Source organism: Seriola aureovittata, chromosome 13 (genome assembly GCF_021018895.1).
Source record: "Seriola aureovittata isolate HTS-2021-v1 ecotype China chromosome 13, ASM2101889v1, whole genome shotgun sequence".
Lineage (NCBI taxonomy): Eukaryota > Metazoa > Chordata > Actinopteri > Carangiformes > Carangidae > Seriola > Seriola aureovittata.
This window is the reverse complement of record NC_079376.1, coordinates 7,986,630-8,012,913: the sequence shown is the minus strand read 5'-3', so window position 1 is coordinate 8,012,913 and position 26,284 is coordinate 7,986,630. Positions and strand designations below refer to the sequence as shown.

General features: G+C 41.7%; 1 protein-coding gene and 1 long non-coding RNA gene across 2 annotated transcripts in view; one reads left to right on the top strand and one right to left on the bottom strand.

Annotated features, from left to right (window-relative positions):
• Positions 1 to 303: 303 nt before the first annotated feature.
• The window catches only part of LOC130180248 (uncharacterized), a 41,454-nt gene continuing 15,473 nt past the window's right edge, over positions 304 to 26,284 (bottom strand). The window contains exon 3 of the long non-coding RNA XR_008829379.1: positions 304 to 396. This is a non-coding gene — a long non-coding RNA (uncharacterized LOC130180248). The remainder of the gene's footprint in view (positions 397 to 26,284) is intronic.
• Positions 2,652 to 25,384, top strand: crip2 (cysteine-rich protein 2). The gene is made up of 8 exons (XM_056393693.1): positions 2,652 to 2,817; positions 16,301 to 16,395; positions 21,051 to 21,108; positions 21,586 to 21,711; positions 22,806 to 22,874; positions 23,015 to 23,109; positions 23,547 to 23,604; positions 23,879 to 25,384. Exons 1-8 carry the CDS (start codon positions 2,775 to 2,777, stop codon positions 23,944 to 23,946), a joined length of 612 nt encoding a protein of 203 aa, XP_056249668.1. The 5' UTR covers positions 2,652 to 2,774; the 3' UTR covers positions 23,947 to 25,384.

Genomic DNA, 26,284 nt, shown 5'->3' with positions numbered 1-26,284 from the left:
CTCAGAAACGTCAAATCATAATGCTTCAGAGAACAAGCCTGTCAGGGGCATCTCCTCCTATACTTATCATTCAGTTTGCTCCATATAGTATTTACAACCTTGAAATGACTGAAATTAAGTTTTTAAACTATTTTTCAAGGTTTGCTTCTGTTCTATTCTATTTTTCATCCTCACTTTCAGTAAATGTTTTATACTACAGAAAGGGGGAATACTATACCATTCCTTTCATCTTTATCGCATGTGTTCAGTAAGCCGAGGAATTCAGAGAGCATTGGCTCTTCGGTTTCAGTCTCCTACCTCCTCTTTGTCTCCATTTTGCTCTGTAGTATATTTGACCTCCTCTCCTCTCAGCAGGTTTGAGGCTGATTGTGCGCCGCAGCTGAACTGGCAACAAACCTGCAACCACAGCAAACGACTGGAGGTGAACGGTAATGAACTCGTGTCCTCTGTGAAACACACCATGATTGCTGCAGCATGAAGACTGTCTACTCTAACTGTACAGCGGGTGGGAAATAGTGTGAAACATTTCTTTGGGTAATTTAACCAAGGCTGGATTATCAAACGGGCAAAGTGGCCAACTTGCCCAGAGGAGCCCAAAAAGGCTGAGGTTCTCTCCATATCATTTGGGTTTTCAGAATGTGATTAATTGTACATTTCTCCATCCGCCTCTTGTCTCGTAGAAGAACCCTGTATCAAAATCTAGTTTTAAGACCTAAATTGTTTGAGTTTATATTGAGTTCCTTTATTTTCAAGTTGTACTTTATCAAATTACTTCCATTTTTTATCTGTTTGTCAACTAATTGACACCGAGAAAATCTCAAGCAAAGTAGTATTATAACATCATATGATTAGCTGGCCCATCACAATTCCCATAAACCCAAGAGAACAAATTCAATTTGGTTTTGCCATCTGAGCACCAGTCAAAAATACAAAGAATGAGCAAAATAAAGCAAGTACCAGTGAATTTGTGACAAAAAAAAGACTTAGAACAATGAAACACTTATCAATACTATTTGTCCATAGGGGCCGAACAACAAATTTCTGCCCCAGGATTAGGTTAATTTGGTTAATTTGGCCATGACTGTAACTGATCAGGAATGCCCCACAATCTGCCCAGAGTACAGTTTTCTATTTCTATACCTTTAAGAGGCCGTTGGGTCTCCAGCTGACCGTTCTTTTTAAAACAGTGAACTCAGAGATAAGGAGGAACCGGTTACAGGCATGCTGACGGGTGCTAATCAGCCGGGGCACAGATGTGGGAAATATCAGAGTGTCTGTTCCTGGCCCAGGACCTGCACTGTGTCACCAGGCAGACAGACCAGACAGCACTGATGTGTGAAAGAGATGAACTCAGTCACTCTCAAGAGGCCGGAGTGGAAAGAGACAGAGACTTCTAGAAGAACTGATATTCTCCAGTCAATGAGTCTTTTAATTAGTCATCATGAGTAAATGCAACAACAACATGTCATCTGGGATTGTGAGGAATTCAGAAGCTGTTCTTTTTTTTTTTGTTTTTGCTCTGCCTGTCTCCCTCAGCAGGCCTTATTTGTCATGAAGCCAGCAACCCTTCTTCAGGGAAAGCTGATCCACCCGAGCCACGTTTCAGCGTCTTCCTTTGCCTAACAAATTCCTACGAGTCACTCACTCTGAAAGACTGCATTGTGATTCAACCAAACACTGCCTACTCCTCTTGTGGAAAAGGGGAAAAGGGAAATGGGAGTGCATGTGCCCCTGTGGACTGCTCCACCACTTGCCCACATGCTTTCCCGCCTGCCCTGGGCTGACAGAGAAATCCACAGTCTGGCCATAGAAAAAGGAATGCTGCCTTCAAGTGCTGCTCGTAAAACGTACGACTTGGAGTACATCTATGAAGATTCTAAAGCCCACAGCATGCTTGAAACAATTTGGTCGTCCAACAGGTAATGCAACCAAGTGTAAAGGTTAGAGTGATTATAAAGTGGTCCGAACGATCACACTTGAAGGCGCGGTAAGCCTGTGGTCATAGGAAAAACATGATAAATTTTACATTAGAGTATACTTTTGTACAGTATCTCCTCAAAAGCATTCATTACATTGTGCTTGGATGTACACAAGAAAATTGTCAGGAATATTTGTGTGAATATTAATGATTTGACAAGGAGTTTGAATAATACTGAGAACTTAAGTTGTGTTTTGAAAGTTCTTCAGCCATGGGTCTGACTCTGAAAACATTTTTCAGGGGACAAACTTGATACAAAAAGCTGCCCCAAATATTTAGAAAAAAAGACATTGAATTTTGGAGTTTTAACCTTCGTATAATCATCAGATAACACAGGAAACTAAGGAAATATTTAAAGCTAGCTACATACTTTACTAAAGAGCTAATGTATCTCCCAATAGTTTGTTTAGTAGTATTTTGAGAAATAGCCTATTGTCATGATGAAATGTGCTAGGGAGGCAGAATGAAGAGAAAACACGGTTAAGTGACGTCTAAACATTAATAGAGCAAAAGAAAATCAAATCAAAGAGAATCAAACAGTTCTTCTTACCATGTTGTTATCTCACCAACAGCCTGTTAAAAGTTGCCACAATTCCCACAACACTTGAAGTAGACGCGGGGGGCGTGGCGGGACTATGTTAATGAGCAGCCTTTGACTGAATAGATGCTCCCAGCTTCTGAGAGGGAAGCAGGACACTTGCCGTGGGAGAGAGAGCAACCAGAGGACGGAGAGAGAGTGGACGCCGCACCGGACAAACAAAACAGATCACTTTCACTCGACACACAACATCCCAACATGGCTTCAAAGTGTCCCAAGTGTGATAAGACGGTGTATTTCGGTAAGTGATGCCCGCTTTTTTGTGGTCCTGGTTGTTGAAATTACTTTTGGCTCATGATGGTAATCCCGCTCGTTTGCCAAAGGATACTCCTGACAGGGGAGCGATCGTTTTTGGGGGCAACTTGTTTTACATTTTTTTTGGTAATGCAATAGTTCTTTAAATCACAAATACCATAAATAGTGATTCTAATCGGATATAAATCAGTTAATGCTCATTCATTGAAAAAAATACGTTTAACACACCTACAATTAACCTATATTGAGTTACAGAATCTAAACTAAAATTACCTACTTTTCAAATCAAGCTCTGAATGTGCACATACACATACACTCTGCTACTGTGTGTTTTGAACAATTTCTAAATAGAGTACAGAGGGATATTAAAAGTATTTTTGTGGTGTATGTTTGACAGTAGCCTAATATTGGATCCATAAAGCTCAATACTGCTTTAGGCTTTTTGTCCAGTGGTGGGAAAAATTTTAAACCCTTTCTACGTTTTCCAAATGAGCTTCTCACATAAATAAAGTGTACAGCATTTCTTAGATAAGGCCACTATTTTAGGAAAAGACTGTGCTGGAAATGTAAATGATTCACAGAGACAAACCAAAAGCTGGAGAGGCAAAGCAATCAGTGTAAACAAACCCCACATCATCAAATGTTTAAACAAATTTACACTTTTTAAAACCCATAAAAGGCTTTTATCTAATGTGAGAGAAAACATGTCCTCTCTGCACCGTATTCACAAACCTGAATGAATGATTTATCTTATTTTGACACTGATCTGTGCCATTTTTAATTTGTTGTCTTTGGTAAACATCCAAGCCTGGCAGTTGGCTTTGGAGGGTTGCTGATGGAGGCCATTGCCAAGAGTGCAGAAATGCCATATGCTGAGATTGCCCACTCACGGAGGAGCACAGCAACATCATGCTGTGTCAGTGGGATGAAAACCTGTAAACACGTTTCTTTTGCATCCTTGTATACAAAGGTGGGAAAAACAAAACACCCACTTGGGCAAAGAGCTTTGACTCACACTCAGTCGCAGCGAGGAAGACGGCATCTCACATCTCCTTTAACAGATGTTCACAGTGAAAGAAATACACACAGACAAGAGCAAAGCAGCAGATTAAAGGGGCTTAGATTGTGAAAATAAACAAAAATTTACATCGCTGCTTCTGAATCCGAAGGCTGCAAATGATGTGCACCCTTGTTCCGTTTATTTTTAGGGAACACGCTGCTGTTCTGTTGAACCTCGAGTAATCCTGTGGTTGTGTTTGGCCACGTGCTGGGGACAGAAAAATTAATTCCTCGGTGCTGATCTTTTCTACACTTCGCAGCACACAATCAGGGCTGTCACGGGGGTCAAAATCAATTATGTGAGTGGATGGAAGTCCTCTTACGTAACGGGAGTGGCAGCGAACATCACAGCTGCTGCTCATCCTATGGGTCCCGAGAGTCATTGGCATGGAATGATATCTGCACAAATAAGATTTATTTGTCTCCAATACAGATTTTGATCATGTCCGGAGTATTCATTTGCGCTGTAGCTTTAATTCGCTGCAGCGAGTGAGTCACAGTTCTCGGCTGATGTATGTTATTTTTTTTATGTAACATACTGAGATTCAGCGTCGTGGAGTTATTTTTGGTCGGGTGTGTCTTGTTGGGTGGAGAGCACTACTATAAAGATGAGGAGGAGGATGATGATGAACTGCTACTGGAAGCCAGCATGGGTGGAATCGGCTGCACACGTCAAACCAGGGAGGATGTAGAAAGTGAAGGGAGGTGTTAATAATATTGTTTACAATATTGAAGTCATTACAAGGGAGGCAGGGAAACGTATGACAAGACATGGGAGAGGTCAGGGAGGGAGAAAAGTTCAGCCTGCGCTGCTGCCCACAGCCTGAAACATCAACATGACGTCAGTGATGAATCCCAGATATTGGAGAATGAGTTCCACCTACATACATCCTCCCCTCAGCCACTTGACTCTCCAGAGAGGCAAGAAATCCAGTTGTTGAGGTGAAATTTCAAGGCTGCAGAACAGTGAAAAGTGAGAAAACAGGCATGGATACACTGCTTCTGATCTACACCAGGACATGTGTTATTGATAGAGAAAATTGTCTGTTTCCCGTCCCATTTTGCTTCCATTTTTCCTCCTTGTGGTGGTGGCTCGTGGTGTGCAATATACAGTGGTGATTGGCCCACCCTGCAGTTACCCACCTGGTCCTACAGCTGGTGTTGCCCAATATTTGATTTTGCAGGCAATGCCTTCAACACTTGACTTATCTCTTCGTTACTTCAGCACAAAAACATCATGAAGTGGCAGCGGTGAGCCGCAGTCTGGGGTGGAAAATCTTTTGCTTTCATCATTTTCCGTCTGTTACTTTAACAGGCAGCTGTTTTATAGTGGTGACGGTTCAATTTCATCACCACTGAAAGCAAATGTTGACTGTTGCTGCCATTTCCCTTTGACATCCAAGTGTCTAAGGTGTTGTTAAATGTTATATTCAGACCCCCCCCAAAAAAAAAAGGGGAAAAAAAAGGGAAACCTCTGCTTGTTGCTGGTGTTGTGAACATCTTAATTGTAGGGTTGAATTCAAATTCCAGGTGTCCACGTTGCGGCCTCGCATCTGTTAGTTCCTACGCTCATAATACACTAGGGACCATTGGCAGACATGTGACCAGGCCCAGTGGAAATACATTATTAGCGTGTGAGAGAGTCCATGCAGAACACAACACAGCATGGCTCACTAAATCTCCCAACTCCAGACCCAAATTCAGCTGAGCCATCCAACTCTTGTTCATGACAAATTGGAGCAATGCATCTTTGTGCAGCTAAGTGAATGAACAAGAACTTAATGGGAGCTAATGGTACTCCGCTGTGAGTTTCTCTTTCATTCACCGATTCCTCTCACTCTGGCTCTCTTTCCTCTTCTTCAATCACTTGGTGTTGCCTCAGGCCCTGAATTCCTCTTCCCCTGATTTTTTTTATTTATTTTTTTTCAACTACAAGGACTGGGGGAAATGGGGTGAGATGGCTCGCCTTTATTTAAACGGATACTCTCAAAGCGCCTCATGCATTATAATGAGAAACGACATCTCTATTCACAAGGCTCTTTCTGTCTCTTTGCACGTTTGTCGTCCCAGTGAGGCAGAATACCTTCGTCCTCTCAGCCTGACGATACGGAGCGGGGCACTGATTCCCACACACCTCCTTTTCTTTTTTTTCTTATCCCGCATTTACCCCAAACATCCACACAATACCCTTTTTTCTTCTCTCCCCCCTTTTCTGTCAACACTAGAGTACCCTGTTTTCCACTTGGCTGCCCAGTAGGCTGTGTGAATGTGCCTTGTCAGTTACGTAACATCATTTCTTGAGTCGTTGCCTCCTGTTCAGTGCCATTGCATAACATGCCAGATACTGTGCACCAGTCAATGAGGGTACTTTCTCTCTGCCTTTTTGAGGCACAAATATGATCCCCTAATGGAGAGGGCATTAAGCTTGGCGCTGAAAGTCAGACTGCCTCCGCCCCTCCCAACACAGGTGAAACCATTCCACCTTCCAACAATATGACCTGTTAGATAACAGCACAGAGGAACAATGGTGGCTGTGTACAGCTAATCCAAATGATTTAGACTTTAAAGTTATAACCCTTAACATTTACATATTAAAAAACACATATTTCATATTTTTTTTATGTAGTCTTCTGTTGGTGTACAGCTATGCAGCAAGCGAGACACATTTCCCATAAAGGCTGAAGATCGGTCTTTAAAGGGGCTATTTGTAAGTTTTCTCTGCTGCCGAACATGGTTTCTTGCCGGGAGCTGGTGGTGGTGAACGTCGCTTGACAAGAGCTCCGGCCATCGTTGCATTTACAAGACAAAGAGGTTATAAAACGCCCTCTGAGCAGCGCTACGTCTTCAGGGCAGAGTGGAGGCTACAGTGAGTTGCTATCAGAAAGTAATGAGACGGGGCCTGGGCTAGCTGGTTAGCATGCTAACTTAAGTAAAAGAAAATAAGTGATAGAGATAAGAGTTAACACTGGAGAAAGCTCTTGACAATTGAAGGCTGCTCAATGGAAGTTTGATGCTGAACTCAGAACATTTCTACTAGACTTGTAAGTAAACAGCTGTTAATGCTAATGTTAGCTGTGTAGCAATAGCAAAACCTACAAATAGCTAGAGACATTATAAATCAGAGAGAGATGATACAGAATGAGACCAAAGGTTTTGTTAAAAAAAAAATAAAGTGGGGAAAAAAACTATAGATTATGGTACTATGGTCACTCCACAGGAGCAAGAGCAAACTGTTTGTGCGAGGTGGAGTGTAGACTCCAGATCAGCACATGATCTTAAATTGCAGTTGCTTAGGATGCAATGTACGAAATTGTTAAGAGTGACAATATTAATCTTTCAGCCTGGTATCCTTCTGTGATCATTTCTACTATGCTTGAGGTTTTTGAGCTTGAGTAGAGTTGAATAACTACACAAATTCAGAGGTTGAATGTAAAGTCAATTTAAAGTCAGTGTGAAGACATAAATTCACCCAGGGTGCAAACTGCGGCGAGTTGAAAATGTTTTAACTTGAGCGTAAAATTAGCGCTTATCCTGTGGAGGGAAATGAAGGAAGACTGGGGGAAAACTGTGATTAGAAACAGATGAATTTACTTTTTGACAGGCCTTACCCTCGCACAAGGGATCTGCAGAAAACAATGCATGCTCATACTGGACGCGATGCAGAGAACCAAAGCCAGTACATGCATGCATTTCATGTGATGTGACAGACAACATTAGAGTTCATTAGCTCAGTATTTGTGTCCGGTCTGACCAATTTAGACCGTGTCTTCTTTAGTCATCGTCCCCCTTATTAAAACAATGTGACAGCACATGGTTTGTTTGGATGCGCTGTAAACAGATACACAAGTCACTCTTCTTTTGTTGTGTTTCCAACAGTAGTGGTTCATACAGGTGTCATTTAGATGTATTGTATTGTTAAAAAGCATGTGCCAATACCACCACAGGTGTTGCCAGATCAGCAGGACTGAAATTAAGACGTAAGATGTATAATTTTAAGTCTTTAACTTTACTTTGCTTCAACATTTTCAAAGGGAACTATTCCACTGCACAATGCTCTCACGTAGACAGTCAATTTTATTAGGCCCCTTTATGAGACTCAGATGATTTCACTCAAAGGAATTTAAGCACTGTTACATTTTATGCCTCCATCATATGATGTCTGCCCTTCTTCAAGGGCTGATTATCCACTTATAGGCTAGATCTGAAGGTGAAATTCAACTGATACAGGCCTTCTTCCTATTGTGAAGACATGGTCCACTACTCTGTAAGCAAGTCATGCACACTAGATCTTTTCTGAAGTCCCTGTAGCTGGGACACGGTGTCCTCACCGGTTAGAGAAGAGATGTGGTGTAAGCAGGCTCAGGGGTTTAGGGGAGGGCAAGCAAGTCACCCAGGCAGGGACTGCGGAGAAGCACTTTGCCTGCGGCTCCTCTGACCAGCGCAGACAGGATGCGAGTTAGCTGCAGCCCATTTACGTCAGCCAGCAGGATTCACAAGGTCGGCCTCTTTTATTCACAGAGGGAGGAGGGGGAGAAAGAGGGAGAGAGCCTGGGGAGGAAACCTCGCCTTGGCCGAGGCGACAGACGACCTCCAGAGCTAAGTTTTGCCACAGGGTTGCATCAGCCACAGGGAGAGACGGATCCAAATGCATGTTTCCTAGAGGCTCTTTAGCATCGGTCTCTAGCCAGCACAGTCAGTGTGAGCTCCACAGGGAGCTGCATGCACACATTGACCCAGAACAAATCAATTCTAATGTTCAACAACACACCACTGCCAGGGTCAACCCACTTTTAGTTTACACAGAGCTAGCAGAGGATGGTCTTTTAAACCTCCAAAACTTCCGTCTCACAAATTTCACTAGTTTCTTTAAACATTTTAAACAATCTATCGCGTATGGATTGATTATTAATCATGTGCAATTGTGTTAAAGCTTGCACTTCATACATTTACTGTATAATAGTGCTTAAATGATTAGTCAGTTGACAGAAATAAGGTCAAACAGAATATGTTTCTGCCTTTTCCAATTTGAGGCTTTGGTTCTTTCCTCTGTTTTATATCATTGTAAATACTGTATCTTTAGGGTTTGGGCTGTTGGTCAGACAAAACAAGACATTTAAATACGTTCAGAAGTTATAATGGGTACTTCATAAACAAAAACATTAATCAGTTCATCGAGAAAATAATTAGAAGTCACAGCTAAAGTCATTTATGGAACAAAAATATTTCTACTGTCGGCTTCAGGATCTCCAATGTGAGAAATTCACCGCTTTTTAAAATCTCATACATCATTATGAATCAAAGTAGAGAGAGTCAGATACATCAAAGAAATAATCAATATCTCAATCAACATATGTTTACAGTTTTAGTCTAGCCTCTCAATTTAGGCATATTGGCCTCTAAATGTCTAATTTCTTTGACTCGAAACTCAAAAATGGTGAAGCTATTGACATGAAAAGGACAAATAAATAAATAAAGCTGCTCCCCGAACCATCACTACTAATCATTTTAGTCACCGTAGCTAGCGGAATAATTGGGATTATCACTTCAGGTGTGATTATGTAAAGCTGTTATATGTCACGATCCTGTGAACTGAGCATCAACTGACCTCACAATAATGCTCAATAAACTGTTGCATAGGTTGCAGTATGCGATAAATGAGTTTGTCTAATGCAGAGTTTAAAACCTCAGCTGAAAATTCACTTAAACTCACTTCCCTTGGTGAAGTCGAATTCCTCTGTGCGCCCGACTGAATGGCCATTGTCTTTAAGTTAAAGCAAAAGGTCACAAATCCTTGAGGGTGTTCGTGCTCCAGAGAGCAGAATAGTGAGAGGATGCTGAGAAGGAAACACAGGCTGCTTGTTTTTTCCTTTCTTACATTTCTCCTAAGTGTGAACCGGGCTTTTCACTGAATGCACCTCCTCATGTTCGATTCCTGCTCTGCCTTTAGGGGCCCTCCAGTCAGTCCGTCAGTGAGTCAGGAGTACGGTGTTTATTAGGACGTGTACTTATCACACTGCTGTGACCAAAAAAAAAAAAAAACCCAAACAGCAAAACACCCGCGTGGACTCAGCTGTCACTGATGGATGAAGGGAATGAGAAAGAGGGTGGTGAGAAAATGGTGTGTGTGTGTGTGTGTGTGTGTGTGTGTGTGTGTGTGTGTGTGTGTGTGTGTGTGTGTGTGTGTGTGTGTGTGTGTGTGTGTGTGTGTGTGTGTTTTTATTGTAGGAAAAGCTGAACAGATGGGTCCACATTACCGGAGGGTGCAACAGAACAGAATCCAGCCAAGCGAGATCTAGAAATATTTACAATAACATTGGTTACATCACAAACACAACTTGCGCAAAAATGTTCCTAAGCCAGTGATGTGATATATGAGTGAGTGTATATGATTATATATAACCTCATGTTCATGTATGCTTCTCTTACAGCTGTTAAAACAGGAGCCTTTGCAGTTGCTGCTGATTTTATCCGGTTGTAGACACGAGCAGCGGCACTGTTGTCATCCCCTTTATCAAACGCATTAGACACCCCCCATCCCCACCCCCCCTCCTCCTCGTTGCATCCTGATCGAATTATTGAGTGATAAGAGAGCACCCATATGAGATTTCAGAGCCCAACCCCTCCCATGCCACGTTGCATTTTGGGAGTTCAGCTGTTCAGTAACTTGTAACCACTGCGTGTTTATCCGTTCTGACTTCGAGTAAGACGGAGGACAAATTTCCTCCTGACCTGGGGTGAAACTCAGTCCCCGGTCTGCTGTGGGGTTTTGGATGCTGCTGCCCTGTCACTGCTGACAATTAGGCAAACTGCATTTGAGTCATTTGGAGAAATGGGCCCGTAATGTTTTCCCTCTGAAGAACCCCTTGTTAAAGTTCTGTTGCTCAATGTTCCGTCCAATTACGGTGTGTTCGTAGACCGTTTGCTGCAGGCCAGCTCCTGTACAGGCAGAGCGAGTCCTTCTGAGGCGTAATTGGTTTCGCTCTTAACACGATTTGAAGTTTAAGTGCATCATGTAACAGAGGAAACAAAAATAAATCAAATCACAGCCCGCTTGAAGTTCTCTGATGTCCCTCTATCGTTGGATAGGATTCTCTTACCTGCTGCAATATCACATGAGTAATTAGTTTTTAAAGATGCTGAATCTATCTGATGTTGAATTTGTTGTTGTTACCCTTTGCATTAGATGTCTTATGACTCCAACTTCCCAGGAAAAAAAAAGGTTAACCTCGATTAATGACTTCTCTTCATCATAGACATGAGATCATAGACCATAAGCTAATGGTTTAGCTCCTGAAAACCCTGGATAACATGTTACTTGAACAGTAGGAAAGACTAAATTTAACTAAAGCTCCTTCATCAGTTATGGTCTGTTACGTCTGTTTGTAGCTGCGAAAAGGATTGCGGTTGTGTAAAGTGTAAATATGTCTTACCATATGAAATCTGAACCAGCCAATCACAGTTTCCATGTTTTTCCCAGTTAGTGACATAAAAAGCACCTAAATCACTTCCTCGTGCTTTTGGATTTGAATACACACAGAGTGCTGTGTGTATAAGAGATGTTGACTCTTAATTTCATGCCCATGCAAGGCTAACAGTAGTGCTGCTAACGTAATGCCATTTTCATTGGGCGAGAAGTCAAATTTTTTTTTTTTGCACTTGAGCCTGTTTGGTAATTCCCTGGCTGCAAATCAACTTAACTTATGCTGAAGTGGGTGGTGTGTAAAAGTGTATAAATATATGTGGCTTAAGTTGACTGACACGCACACAGAGGCTCTTCACAATCACAAAGCACTGGCAAGTGTGTTCGGTATTGTCTGCTTTACTTTGATTAATGGCCAGTAGCATCAACGAGACCAAGCAATTGTAAACACTGAGGCTAGATGAGTGAGAAGAGGAGTCAGCAGCCGGCTCTCTCACTGATTTAAACCACACTGACAGTGCAGTCAGAGGAGTCGACCGCAGACCAAAGAGCTTAGACCAGGAATTTCCAAATGAAGTTAAGCAGCTTACAGTGGTGCAGGTATCATATGGTTATGGTGATGACCTCTGACCAGCGCTATGTTTCAATTTTTTCTGTTCTCTCGCCTTTAGCTCAGTGTTCCTGCAGCAGCATAATCTGTCTGTCAATCAGTACTTCATGTAAATAATGACTGAACTATATTCACTTTTATTCACTATTTGATAGAGGCACAATGTAGCCTTATTTTATTTTTGATATCCCATGAATTCAGAGCTTTTCTGAACACGTGCAGTGAATAAATTTCATGGATGAATATATTTAAAGATAAAAGTAAATTTTGGACTGTTCGATTTTATATTTGGAACGTTACTAGAGCAGCAAGCACCACAGGCTATGTGGTTTCAGATCTTTCTGTATTAAGTATTTCTAAGTATAACATCAAATATTCATTTCTAAATGAGCAACAATAAAGGTTTAAGTGTGGGAGAAAACATGCTCTGTTATTATTAAATAAGAGTTAAGTGGTTTTCTCTGACTTGATTTGGCAATGTAAGGAGACCCTACAACTGTCATCAGATTCAGACTCAAATATCTAAATACATAAATCCTGATCGGCGTTTATCTGCCATGTCTAACCCATATCAAATCAGTGAAATGAGCACAGACGAAAACTCAAATACACAAATAACCAAAACTGTTCTAACCGTGGCAGAAAATTGTGTGTTCATGTAGGAACCCATCACTCTTTGTAAGTAGCTGATTCAGAAACCAGTTTTTCAGGGCCTTTAGACACATGCAGATTTTTTTTTTTAAAGCTGTAGTACCTCTAATATTCAGTGGGACCTTTTTATATAGTTATTCCTTAAAAAGGTGTCATGTCTGGTTTCCTCCAAACATGACGCTTAGAATTGAGGCCAAAGACTTAAATCTCGGTTTCATCAGACCAGAGAATCTTGTTCCTCACAGTCTGAGAGTCCTTTAGGTGCTTTTTTGTCCCGTCTCTGAGGCAGATTCTTCCTCCTTGTGGCTTTATCACAGTTAAACTCCAATCAAGGTGTAGAAACATCTCACAGATGATCAAGAGAAATTGGAGGCAGGTGAGCTGACTCTCAAGTCCCATACCAAAGTGTCTGAATTCTTATGTCAATGTGTTATTTTAGTTTCTCCTTTTTGATAAATTTGTTAAAATGTCTGAAATTCTGTTTTCAAGAAGGCGGCAGAATAACAAAATGTGAGAAAAACCTAAGGCATCCGAACACTTTCTGAATGCACTGTGTTTATATATAAACATAGTAGGTTTATAGCAAAAACAGACATGAGTCTCTGGTGAGATGTACTAAAACTCTTCAACAGTGAGGTCCACATTGAATCAAAGGGGAATCCTTTGTTGTTGCTTTTCAGTGAGACTGTCACGGGAGAAAACGGCTTAGATAAAAGGATTTGGCACATCCTCATCGATGTTGACAATGTAAATGTGAATTTCCGGAGAGACTTCCCTGTGAACAGGAGCTTGTTTGTTTACACAAGTGGGCGCATTTACCCTCACGTTGTTGCTCTAACGAGGTAGAGGGAGACGGGGTGGCATTTCAGTCACTTTGTTTGTGCCCACGTGTGCTATTTTGGGATACCGAGAACTGACTGTCTATCATTATGTAATTTTTATTTTTTAATTTAGATTTCTCTTTCTGTTTGTATCCGTGCAAAATTTCAACCCAAATGCATATTTTCTGGATTAATTTCAGCAGTCGGGGCTATATGAAGGATAATGAACACAGAGGCTGGCTGAGAGCTGGGGGTATAAACATCTGGGCCAGATGCAGATCCCCCCCCCCTCCCCCACTCTATAACTCCCACAACACATAATACAGACAGACAGGCTCACCCCTCTTACAATAACAACTGCCCTTTAAAACAGGGAGCTGTTAAACAGTGAACTTTGTGGACACAGTCATATACAGAGGAATGAGGACACACTGGTGAGGCTCTGACGTCTGTCTCCATTCATACACTGACTTCTCAGATCTGTCTGGAGGTGTGCCTACATCCCTGAGTCAGTCAATGATAGATACACACACACACACACACACACACACACACACACACACACACACACACACTGAATACTCAACATTGAGGCCACACTGGCAGGGTTCCTGTGGTCCGTTTATGCAGCCTGTTTTTAACACTGTCGAGGTGTCAGGAGGTTTATGGTTATTCTCAGATTTAGGAGGAAATAAATCACACACACACTCACACTCAGAGCAGACAGGTTAAGCTCCTGCTGCTTCCTCTCTGTCTTTAAACATCGGCTGAAGATGTTTAAAGGACTGTGACGATTCTCTAATGTAAGAGAAACTTTAAGAGAAGCTAATTTTACACAAGAAATTTGACATTGAAGTTTGCATGCACAAACACAAAACGTTAAATCTTGGCATGGTGAAATATTGTATGACAGTTGCAGCACTGAAAGGGTTTGAGGTGTCTGTTGAGAAGAGCTGTAGCGTGAGCAGCAGCATCAGCAGGCTCAGGATGCGTTCAAGTGCAGTATTGAGTGTAGGTCACCCATGTTTTGGCAGCGCTCAAGGCCCAACACACAGTCAGTTTCAGGTTTATTGTCATATGCTTGACATTGTGCACACAATGCCATTCCTCGTGGGCCGCAGTACGTGACATATTGAATTTCAAGTCTATTTCAAGTTGCTTGATGAATGATGTCACCAGCGGTGATGAAAATCCATTGGGGTGTCCTGTTTGATGGTTGCTGAGACCAGGAGAGGTGAATTCCCCCAGCTGATAGTACGATCAGTTCTTTATGATTGTACACTCCACTAGTGGACAAGTCTTTGGACACTGGATTTTGTCCACCGCCACAGGTCCCACCCAGCAGCGATGATTCCCTGTTGTTTCAGTAGAGAGTTAGTGTTTCCTTTTAACTCTATTGGTTTGTTGAGGTTATGCCTCTATCCCTTGATTGACGAGCAGATTATTGATTCACAGAGTAATTTATTACAGGCTTTTTACTCTGAATAATAGCATCTTTAAGAGTGATATCCCGTTTCCGGCAGTGTCTCCTGGCCAAGTCAGCATTCCTCTGCTCTCAAGTGTTGATTGGCAGCCCCCCACCCTTCACCCTTCACCCCTCACCTCATCCTCAGCTATTCCCCAGGGTCTTGTTGTTGGCCATTTGTCTCAGTGTTGTAATTGACATGGAGAACTGACAGTGAAACTGATTGGAGGGTAAACATAAATCTCTGCAGGGAGTCGTCAGGTTTTCTACAGAACTGCTGATAAGCATTTTCCACGTTATAAAAAATCAAATCCAAAGAGGAAAGTGCATTTGGTCAAAGGTTTTAAGTGTCCGGTCCATTTCCAGTTTGTTTGAATATGTTACTTGACAGTTGGCCCCTTTTCTAATTGTTTTTTAAGCAATCAAATCCATGTTATCCTTTTTGTGACATCCATATTTAGTTATAGTTTTTCTTCCAGTTTTGTTTTTCTTATTTTTATCTCGTGTTTTTGGACTACATGCTGTTCAGAAACAGACTCCCAAATCTCTGATGTCTGATTCTATTTGCTTCCCTACATGAAGCTGAGACAGGAATTTGACATTGCTTTAACACGTTAGGGTACATGCAGGAAAGCGATTTAAAGAGAGGAAGAACAGGAGGAAGCAATAGTCTGTATGTCTGCATACATACTGTACGTGTGTACGTATGTTTGTGTGTGTTTTTGACTGAAGGTATGTAGGAAACCGACTCCAGTATCCGGCTATTTGTGCCCTTCCCTGATAAGAGAAGGTGTTTCCTCTGCTGCCTGCACAACTCCTTAGGGCCCATTGTGTGAAAGCAGCAGAGATTTATTATTGGAAAGGGTATAATTAGGGTCCTTTGCTTGTCTGGAGGGGCGGTCGGCGGTCTGGAGAAAAAGGCAACGGAAATGGGGTTGAGGGAACGTGTGCAGAAGGAGGGGTATACTGTAAACTGGGGGATGGGTCTGTGTATGTTTGGAGGGGTAACACAAAGGATCTGGGCTGGATGTGGGCACCCCCCGCTGCTCCAGCTGGACTGGGACTCACGCCACTGTCTGTCTATACCGCAGTGACATCATGACAGCATCCTGTGTGGTACACAGGCTTTCCCAGTATTCCCACCCCCCGCCCAGAAAACAATCACTCAGTTGACACGATGACAGGGTTTCCATCGAGGCACAGCGGCTCAGAGACACGGCACACAAGCCGATCATTATTGTGGAGAGTGAAGCGATGAGGGGACGTCATGCCACTCTGCGATGAGCGACTGAACGACACATTATAACATATACAAAGCGTGGCGCAACTGATGGGAGAAAATAGCGACCGTTGTTCAGAATAATGTATATAAATGCTGCTTTATGTGAATGTTTACACTCAACTCTGTTCTTCTGTCTCTTGTCTTTTGTCTTTCATGTGCAGCTGAAAAGGTGTCATCACTGGGGAAAGACTGGCACAAGTTGTGTCTCAAGTGCGACCGCTGCAACAAGCTTCTTAATGCGGGAGGCCACGCTGAGGTCAGTACACAGTACACACCTAGCAACAGTACAGCACTGAAATTATACACGTCAGTTCTGCAAGTGAACATTTTTTCATCATAAATAAATCGATGCATGTTCATTCTATAAAGTGTTAGAAAATGGTGATTAATGGAATCGTGGAAAGAAAAAGATCCTGATCCTTTTTTATTCGAACCTGTATGGCAATGTTATAGGAGTGAAATGCTGGAGTGTGAGAGTGCGTAGGAAGAAAAAACATCCTAACAAAGCAGAATATCACATTCCTGCTTGACAAAATTATGTTTGTTATTCAGACTGTAATGTCTGCTTTCACTAGATAATTTGACAGCTTTATGTTCCCTCATCGTGTCCAAATACAGTTAAAATCTTTGGTTGCAAATGCCAACCGCAATAACGCTTAAACACAGCTGATCCAATCTGTGATGAGAAGTTCCAACAAGACAAAGCTTTGTTTTAAAGTGTCACAGGCCGAAAAGGGTGGAAACTACTGACTGAAATGACTATTCAATTTATATCTTCAGCACTATGTGTCATAAGCTATTGACCAAAGAAATTAGAAGTCCAAAGGGTCCAGCCTGCCGCCTAAAACCACTTCAACTTTAAATAAAAAGTACAGTAGTGTTGATCCCACAGGGTCAAAGGCCAACAAACTCTTGCCATAGTTCATTGACTGTTATTGCGAAATCTAACAAGGGGAAGCCAGTGCTGCCTGGTTATGTATTAACTTTTTGACAGACTTTATCAATAGTGAATCCTCAATGAAGAATGTAAACAGTTCGGCAGATGTTGTGGCTTTTCAGAAACATTACAATGCTCCGGTTCCAGTGTTTTTAACATAAGGAAAATTATAGTTTATTACACAATGATAGTGTTTAACTGTCAGACAGGAAACACAGTATTACAGTGGGAGAGCATCTTCTCAAATTCAAGCATTTTTCAGTTGGTTATTTCATTTCACAGACCATGTGCATTTCTACAGGAAATTGCTGAGTGAATGTCCTTTTTCCTGCCTGGTAAGATCCGTCAATATGGTTTGTCCTTGTGGGAATTTTAACCCCCTTAGCACTACAGGCTGGGTTGCTTTCAGATCCCTTTTCCTCTCTCTGTTACATAATCAAACTGCAGTGTCACGTCTCAACACAGATTCCCCCGACTGTGACCCTCGAACAAGCCTGCTCACTATCTGGTGCTGTCACCCTGGGGATTTTCTTATCATGCCCCTTTTATTCTGACTTCCATGACCCAGCCAACGGTTCAATTCTCACCCTCTTTTTCTCTTTCTTTCTCTCTAACGGCACATGGGTGAATATCCCTCGTGCACTTTTCGGAGTCTCCCGCTTCTTTTTTTTTCTCTGTGTAAGGAGGATGTGATCTCAGCCTTTTTGTACACAAAAGCAATGTCCCTGCAGACCCCAAAGGATGCTGCTCCTGCTGTTTAATCTCTGCATGATTACAGTAATGTAGTCACACAATCTCTCTGAGGCCCGCACTCTCTCTGCACCACCGTCTCCCCCCCCCCCCCCACTTCTATCCTCTCTCTCCATGGACAGTATCCAAATCCTGCCCTAGGCTGCAGCACCGTGCCACGAGCCTGACTTTAGTAGGAAAAACTCAATGCCCAATAATCGTCATGGAAACAGAGTGAGGCTGAGAGAGATATTGCATATAAAAAAATGAAAGCAACTGTGGGATTGTCTGGGAGGGTGTTTGATGTCATCTCAAGCCTGGTATGCAGAAGGTTATGAATCTCAGAGCAGTAACGGCTGCGGGTGGGGGTGGGGGTGCGGGGTGAGGATGAAGCCCAGTGTGGCTTGTCGTCTCTCGGCTAAGGGAGAGCAGCAGCTTCCGGCGGCTGGTGGCAGAGAGCCAGGCTGGAAAGGACAAGGCGACGAGTCTCCACTGACCCTAAATGATCATGCCTGTATTAACTCTTATCACTTGGTGAGCACAGTTTACATCAATAACCACATACCGTCTTTTCTGAGTCCAAACAACAACATTTGTGGAACTATAATTGATGGCATCTGTGAAAAGCCAAATCTATCCCTAAAATAACTAACAGCTAAGACATGTGGACTTTACCATACGTCTGTAAATCAAGGAAGTGAAAGCAGAATAAAAACAGCAAGGGCCAGGACAACAGATGTTATATGCTTGAAAGCTCCAGAGCAGCTAATAAATGGACCTTGAGGTCAGACTCCCTTATCAGTGGCTGTTTCTAGGGGTCAAGCGTGAACTCTGAAGCTTAATCCATAAATTCCCTGAGAAATCATAACTTAAAATATTTCCAAATATTTAGACTGTTTTTTGGGGGGTTTTTTTGTATCAGAGGTTATCTGCTTTATGTCCTGTACGTCCTCTCATGGTCAACCGTGGAAACGAGAACTGCTACTGGCTAATGTAGAACAACCCAAAACAAAGGATAAAGGGGAAAAAAACAGGATGCGGGTAAAACCAACAGCTACCTCACTATCTCTCAGAGCTTAATGGAAACTTAATGCTAAAATAAAATACACTTGAAAAACCCAGACAATTTCAGTTTAGCACTGCCCTCCTGTAACATCACCACTCACAATGGACAATTACAAAACCAGTATCAAAGGGATGCAGAACCAGAGATGCCATCTTTTCTATTATTTCTATGTCAAATCCGGGTGCCTACATTACCCACAATACAACTTAACCACTGACAGGTCAGTCAGAGATTTGGGCGTGTTATGCTAGTAGCAGCTAACGTAGCCTTGAGCTGCTAGCCTCAGTGTTCGGACACAAGTCACAAAAGGCTTTGTACAAACTTTTTCACTCGTGTAGTCATACTGCCCAACATTGTAAACATATTATGATGTGTAAAATCAGAGGAATTCAGCATTAAGAAAAATATATTTGTTACTTTTCGAACTTTTCTCAAATATTTGTAAAATACAGTTTGAAAACTCTACATATAAAGCATAAATCTCACCTTTGTGTTGCCCTCGACTTTGTTTTTGTCTGTGGAATGGGCTCACTGTTTCCTCTAGTGGCCGTTGGGGTAAAAAACCACCCAATACAGCAGTAGTTCTTGCAGCAGGCCTCTGGTTCTCAAGGGGCAGTAATGAGCCCACAATGAGACAAAGACATCACACTAGAAAGGTGAGATTTATACTTTGTCTGAAGTGTTTTCACACCATATTTTTCGGTTTTACAAGAGAAAAGACTTCAGTAAGGACTTTAGTACGGACCGGCTGGTTTTGCAAATGTAGTTCTGGTTAACTTCCCCACTTCCGTTAAAGTGCAGGGAGTTTCCAAATGGGGCTTGATCACGAGTAGATATTGTTTTTGTTTTAAAGGATAAGAAGCCAAAAAAAAAAAAAACCTTTACAGGACCACAGACATGCTAAATGGTGACATCTCTGAAAAGCCTAACTTACTCCTAAAATAACTAAGAGCTAAGACATGTAGTGACTTTGCCATAAGTCTGTAAATAAAGGAAGTGAGAAGCAGAACAAAAACAGTTGAGGGTTCAAAGTAAATCCACCTTCATTCCGGTCTTGAATTCTAGCAAAGCCGTGGGTAGAGGCTGAAGCAAAGGGGCACAGAGCTTAAAAGGAGGGTGAGGAAGCGGAGCAGGTTAAGAAAGGAAAGAAGAATAGATGGAGAATACATATTTCAGTGTCAGGACGTGGGAAGTTAACTGCTGGGAAGAGAGTGGGCTGTGCAGCAGCAATGGATAATCCATTTTTAGGGTCTCTCTGCCTCTTCGCGTTTTACAGTCAGAGCCACAGCAATGCTGTACGGCAGGCTGTTAACAGACCAATTCAGTTCACTCGACAATGAAGGCCTGTGTGTCCTGTCCTGAGAAAGTCATCAGGGCTTGGCGTCTGCCACCAAACCTTCACGGATCTCATAAATGTCAAACAGGAAGTGTGAGAGGGGTGCGTGGCTGCTTTAACAGTAGCTGATCCTGTCACAGTTAATGCATTATTAAAGGTGAGAGAACAATCCTTTTCACTGCTGCACCGTCTTCTCAGGAAAAGGAGCTTACGGGGCGAAAGCAGAAGAGTCCCTTGTTTTTCGCCCGTAAGGGGAAAACCCTCACCACCCAGGGCCTGGCTTCTTGCCCGTTGCAATTGCTTGGTTCCTCTCATGTATGGGCATTGGGCTCTGGACCAGTGGCCACCCTGGCCCTCAGCCCTGATCCCCTACCCAAGCTGGTCACATGCTCCTGCAATGACCGCCACATTCCCAGCATGCATCAGCAACAGGCCATCTATGTCTTAGCCTGAGTGCTGCCCCCCCCCCCCCTTTCAAGTGACAGACGGTCGTGTAGGCTGCACTGAAGTGTGGCAATGAATTCATCAACACAGACCTGTTTCTTGGATACAGCCGGTGTCATTATAATGTGTTGAAGCAACCTGTGACAGTGACATCATCATGAGGCAGCCGTGAGCTGGAAAAAAAATTAACTTGTTTCCGTTTTTGGACACATTTTCTCCATCTCCTCTTCTTTCAAAACCAAAATATATGATGTCAGAAAAATGTGTGAAAAATATGACTTCCCATAAATGTCATGGGTCAGTTTTCTCATCTGCGTCATCAGGTTTGGTTTTTATCCTTAAAAGTCTATGGAGTTTGTTTTATCTGTATTTCATGGTGTTTTTCTGTGTCTCCCGCAGCATGATGGAAGGCCCTACTGCCACAAACCGTGCTATGCTGCCCTCTTTGGGCCAAAAGGTAAAGTACATGTCATTTTGTTCAACAAATACTGCCTCACATTTGTCATCGTTGAACTCAACATACAGTGTGTCATGTTAAGGATTAATAATGAGTTATGCATCAATCAATAAATAAATCTACATTATTTATTCATGCATTTCTACATTTCATATATTTATTCTGTATCTGTTACAGGGACACCTGCTACTGATGTTAGCTATTAGCTATCTAGCTTCATTTTGAGATTAATTACGAATATTTTTATTTCATTATGTATTTAATATTTATTTAGGCATTCATTTTTTAAATAAAAATTTTAGGTTACCTTTGTATTTGTTTCAGAATTTATTCATATATTCATCAAATTATTTAATTAACTCAATTGTTTTCTTTCATAGACTTGAATTTTTTAGACTTTTCAGACATCAGCACAGTCGGGTAAAATGCAATTTCAAGACCTCAATGCAGATTTTTTCCCTGTCTTCTGTCTTTTAGGTGTGAACATTGGTGGAGCAGGCTCTTATGTGTATGACACTCCAGCCAACAGCAATGCTACTGGTGTGGATTCAGCCAGCAAGGCTGAGGAGAAGCGTGTGTACGCACCGAAGGCACCTTCGAAAGGTAAATAAGAAACGTGCGCATGTATTTGTACTGTATGTACTGTACATCGTGGCTCTAGCAACAAGTGTTGATTTGAAAAAGCTGCTCAAAATACAAGGCGTTATTTTTTTCCAGGATGATTTGGGTGTTTTCAGCAAGCTGTTGTTGGTCAGAAGGAAAGCTGCTTCTGACTCAGTGATAAGATCATCGATACACAAAGTCCCCCGAGACGTGAGGGGGTTTTCTCAGACGTGTTAGATAGGGATTTCCCAGGACACACACTCGTCGTTTTTCTTGAAAGTGAATTCATCTCAGTTAGTGGCTGTTTCCACAGACTTGGTTGTTGAAGCCAGAAAACTCATTTAATTTAATTTAATTTAATTTAAATTTTTTTTAACCTTTCTGCCGCTAAATTATTTCAGCGTGTTTGGGCTCAAATCTGGAACAGCTTACCAGATGAAAAGAGATTTTTGAGATCTATTACAAACATTTTATTCATTTAAATGGAAATCAGACAAACAAGTGAATCTCTTTAGTATTCTAGTACAAGTCGTATGAAACGAAAAAAGGTACCTACTATGATTAAATCTGTATGTTTTAGGAGAACAGCTGTCTGTGTTGTCACGATCTTTAATTTTATGCATAAAGCTGTATTTGTTTTATGTGCTGTTTATTGTTTTGTGTTTCTGCTTATCCATGTTTTATGTTGGCTTGAGTCTCTATGCTTCTATGTAGAAAAGTATCTTGTGTATGAGGTTTATGCCATGATAAAAACAAACTAAACCAGTCTTTACCTTTTGGCACCATCTGCAGTTCCCAGCACAGAACTACATTTAATCAAACATCCATCGGCTGCCATGATTGGCTGCTGTAAGAAGGAGTGAGAGAAGTGTTTTAACTAGGCAACCAGAATTTGCCTTTTTACTCAGTAATTCCCTCTTGAAACATATAAAGGTTGTTTAGTACCTGGCTCAGCTTAAAATTTTATTACTCCACTTTACTGGTACACCGGATTTCACACCCAACTGGAAAGATCAGTGGTAGTTTAGAGAACCACTTTCCTTTGCTACCTCCAGCTTTTCCAATATTGTAATGTGTGTGTAATGTGTCGGCAGCTGGCAGCATCACCACTTTTTCCGGAGAGGCCAACCTGTGTCCCCGCTGCAACAAGAAGGTGTATTTTGGTAAGTAGTGCCACACTTCCAGGGTGAGGGGAAAAAAAGTTGCAGTGATATAGGTGTGGACCTGCAAAGTGGTTGCCATGGTGTCTCACATGTTGTGTTTATGTGTGTGTGTGTGTGTGTGTTTGTGTGTGCCACAATAGCTGAGAAGGTGACATCACTGGGCAAGGACTGGCATCGACCCTGTCTGCGCTGTGAGAGGTGCAGCAAGACTCTATCTGCTGGCAGCCACGCAGAGGTGAGAAAGAGAGGCATTTATGAGGAGGAGAAGAAAAAAAAACGACAGAAGTGAAAAGTTGGAAATTCTGAAAAGAAGAAAGGACAAAAAATGTGCAGGGAAGAAAGGATAGTAATATATGGAGAGAGTCAAATATAAATATGTATAAAATGAATATGAAAACATAAATATGAATAAGTTCTTTTCAAATCAAATCATACAAAATATATGCAAAATATGCAACATATGCAAAGTAAATCAATTAAAACTCAACAAAACAAAAAGAATGATTGGCATTTAAGTTACAGACTTTCCCTTTATGTTTCAGCCTCTCACCACCTTTTTACCAGGTTACAGATTACTCCAGTGACCATCATGTAGCCACTTTAATAAAAGGCTTTTTATAACTGTGTTATTTAATAATTGTGTTAATGTTTGCAATCTTTTTTTTATTCCAGCATGACGGCCAGCCCTACTGCCACAAGCCCTGCTATGCCGTTCTCTTCGGGCCCAAAGGTAACCGCTAGGGGGTGCTGTCATCCCACCACTTATCAGCTACACTTGAAACAGAATGTCATTATGTCTGAGCACTTGATGCAAAACTGCACACGTTGCACAAAATAAGTGTTACTCAACAGTCATTTCATCACAACATTTGTCTGCAGCTTCTTGGGCCTGAGGGGTAACCATTACAGGACATGTTTTACAGCCTCTCCTGCTCATGTTGCACCATCTCTTGTCCTCTCTCTTAACCCCTGACTACCCTCTGCTGTCCCTGTGGTTTTTCCAGGCGTGAACACTGGTGGTGTGGGCAGCTACATCTATGACAAGGAGCCCAGTGCAGTGACCCAGCCTTGAACCTTTGTCCCCTCAGCCTCATCCCTCTTCTCTGCACAACACTGACCATCAACCACAGTATTATTATTTGTAGTCTTTTTTTTTTTTTTTTCTTCTTTTCCCCACCTGTGTGTTCATACCTGAGACGACCAGCCTTCTGCTCCAGACCCCCACCCCCCCACCCCATCTATGCTGACCCGCTCCCAGCAGCTCAGATGAAATCATTGATTACAGATGCTGCCTAGACATGTGATGTATACTGTATATATTTGCTCCAGGACGTCCCTCCCACATGATCGACTCTATTCATTAAAGAATTTCAACTATTTGTTTGTAAGTCAACACTTTAAGTGTCACTACAGTAAAACATTAAGGTCTTATAATTCAATTTTGCACCTAGAGAACAGTGAGAGGATGTTTTGACATATTGTATGTTAAAAAAAATAAATAAATCAGATGGAAAGTGAATCTCAGGTTTGGAAAGGTGCGTTGTGCGGACAGCCAGAGGAATTTCACCTCGGAGGCTGCTGCATGCACAGGTGGTGCTCAGGAGGACCGTGTTGCCAATACTAAAAAAGAAAATAATAATAATCTGCTGCCTGACAACATTCCTTGTATGAAAAAAGTGAGATTTTGTTTAAAAAAAAAAAAAAAGTCAGAACACATTGTATAAAAAGGTGAGAACGTGGATCTCTGAGGCGACTGTTGCATGATTTTCAACATCCATGAGGCTGTATTGAGACTTTGTACTTTTGAGCATATATTAATAACTACTTTTATGGCAGAATCTGGATTATAAAATATGTTGCGCTAATAAATAACATTTTGTCCCAGTTGTTTTATACAGTACAATACTATTTTTGAAGCGTGGCAGAATGTGGGTGAAGTTTTGGGAAGGTTGGGCTGTGATTTGCCAGGGGGAGAAACATGTATTTATTACTTCAAATCAAGTCCTTTAAATTTCATTAGCCACTGTACTACTACCCTTTACGGGACTGATTATGAACGAGGTCAAATGAGGTGATGTAAGCTGTACAATTCTCTACGATCAAGATTTTTATTATTTTCTAATAAATAACCCTGCTGTTATTTTCCAAGAGATGATGCGCTATTCGAAGTATTATATTTTTTTGCCATTAGCAGAAACAGTAGCTTAGCTTGTAGAAAGAGACGAGACACTGCAGACAAGTCATTCTGTAAGAATGTGCATCTAGTATTATTGTATGATTGTTACTGTGTTTGTTCATTACCTGTCGTACATGGTAGGGCCTTGTAGACACTGCAGGGCTCACTGTTTGTAGAACTGAGACGCTGCACTTCAGCCCTGCTGTATTCGTCTTTTTAATCCCTCGAATAAATATTTCACCAACTTTTCTTCTGTTACACTACGATTATTGTTTGGCAGATTATGAACTCCTCTCTCTGTTTATGAATTGCAATAAACAAACATTACATGTGGTGTGAGCTTGTGGTTCTGTTGTCTAATAATCAATTTTTCTGCTTTGATCCGACTTGATTAAAAGTAAAAATACTTCATAATACTTCATAATTGGCAGCAACAGAGCTACAATGAAGTATCTCTATGAGCATGGTCCTGTATTCACTCTCAGTCTGACCTATGCACGCAAACAGACACACACACACTACAAGCTATGTCAAATAATGACGCTTGTTTAAACAGTTACATTCTTGTGAATGGGAGGCCCATCAGCAAAAACAGGAAATGATGGTGTCACTCTCCTTGCACAAATTATACCATCAAGCCAAAAAAGTACACGTGAATATGTGAAGCAGTGACCACTAAACATTACAAAAGCAGAATAAGCATGTTCAGCAAGCTCTCCCTGAATGACTAACTGGGTTAAGTGAAGTCATTTATCTTAGGTCATGTTTAACTACCAAAATGGAAACACAGTGGTTTGTAATGCAGAGAAAAAAAAACCTTAAGTGGACTTAGCCCTATTTAGTACTTACAAGTGGTTTACAAACATAGTATAGCTGTGCACTGACTAAAAACACTTGCCAGCTATACTAATATTGAGGCAACACTAAAGCTCAGTTTCTCACTTCACACTTCTATCCAAACACTATGACCGACAGCATGAAGAATAGCTTTACTCTGCTGCACGGTTTCACTCTTACATCACTTTTTTTAAAAGTTTCACTCCACTACAGGTATGGTAGCCCTGCTGGTGCATGCGCACACACTCATGCAGGCTGCACGGTTGCACGCTATGTCATCATTTTAGTCACTAAATCGCAATGTGAGCTACCGCGTTTCCCACATTTGGTCACATTCAATAACACTATGGAAACATCATTTTACCGTTGAACTGGACCGCGCCCGGGAAACTGTACT

Coding starts and splice junctions, on each gene's coding strand:
- crip2 (XM_056393693.1), top strand. CDS start 2,775: ATGGCTTCAAAGTGTCCCAAGTGTGATAAGACGGTGTATTTCG. Junction 16,396..21,050: donor ATGCGGGAGGCCACGCTGAG/GTCAGTACACAG, acceptor TGTCTCCCGCAG/CATGATGGAAGGCCCTACTG. Junction 22,875..23,014: donor CAACAAGAAGGTGTATTTTG/GTAAGTAGTGCC, acceptor GTGCCACAATAG/CTGAGAAGGTGACATCACTG.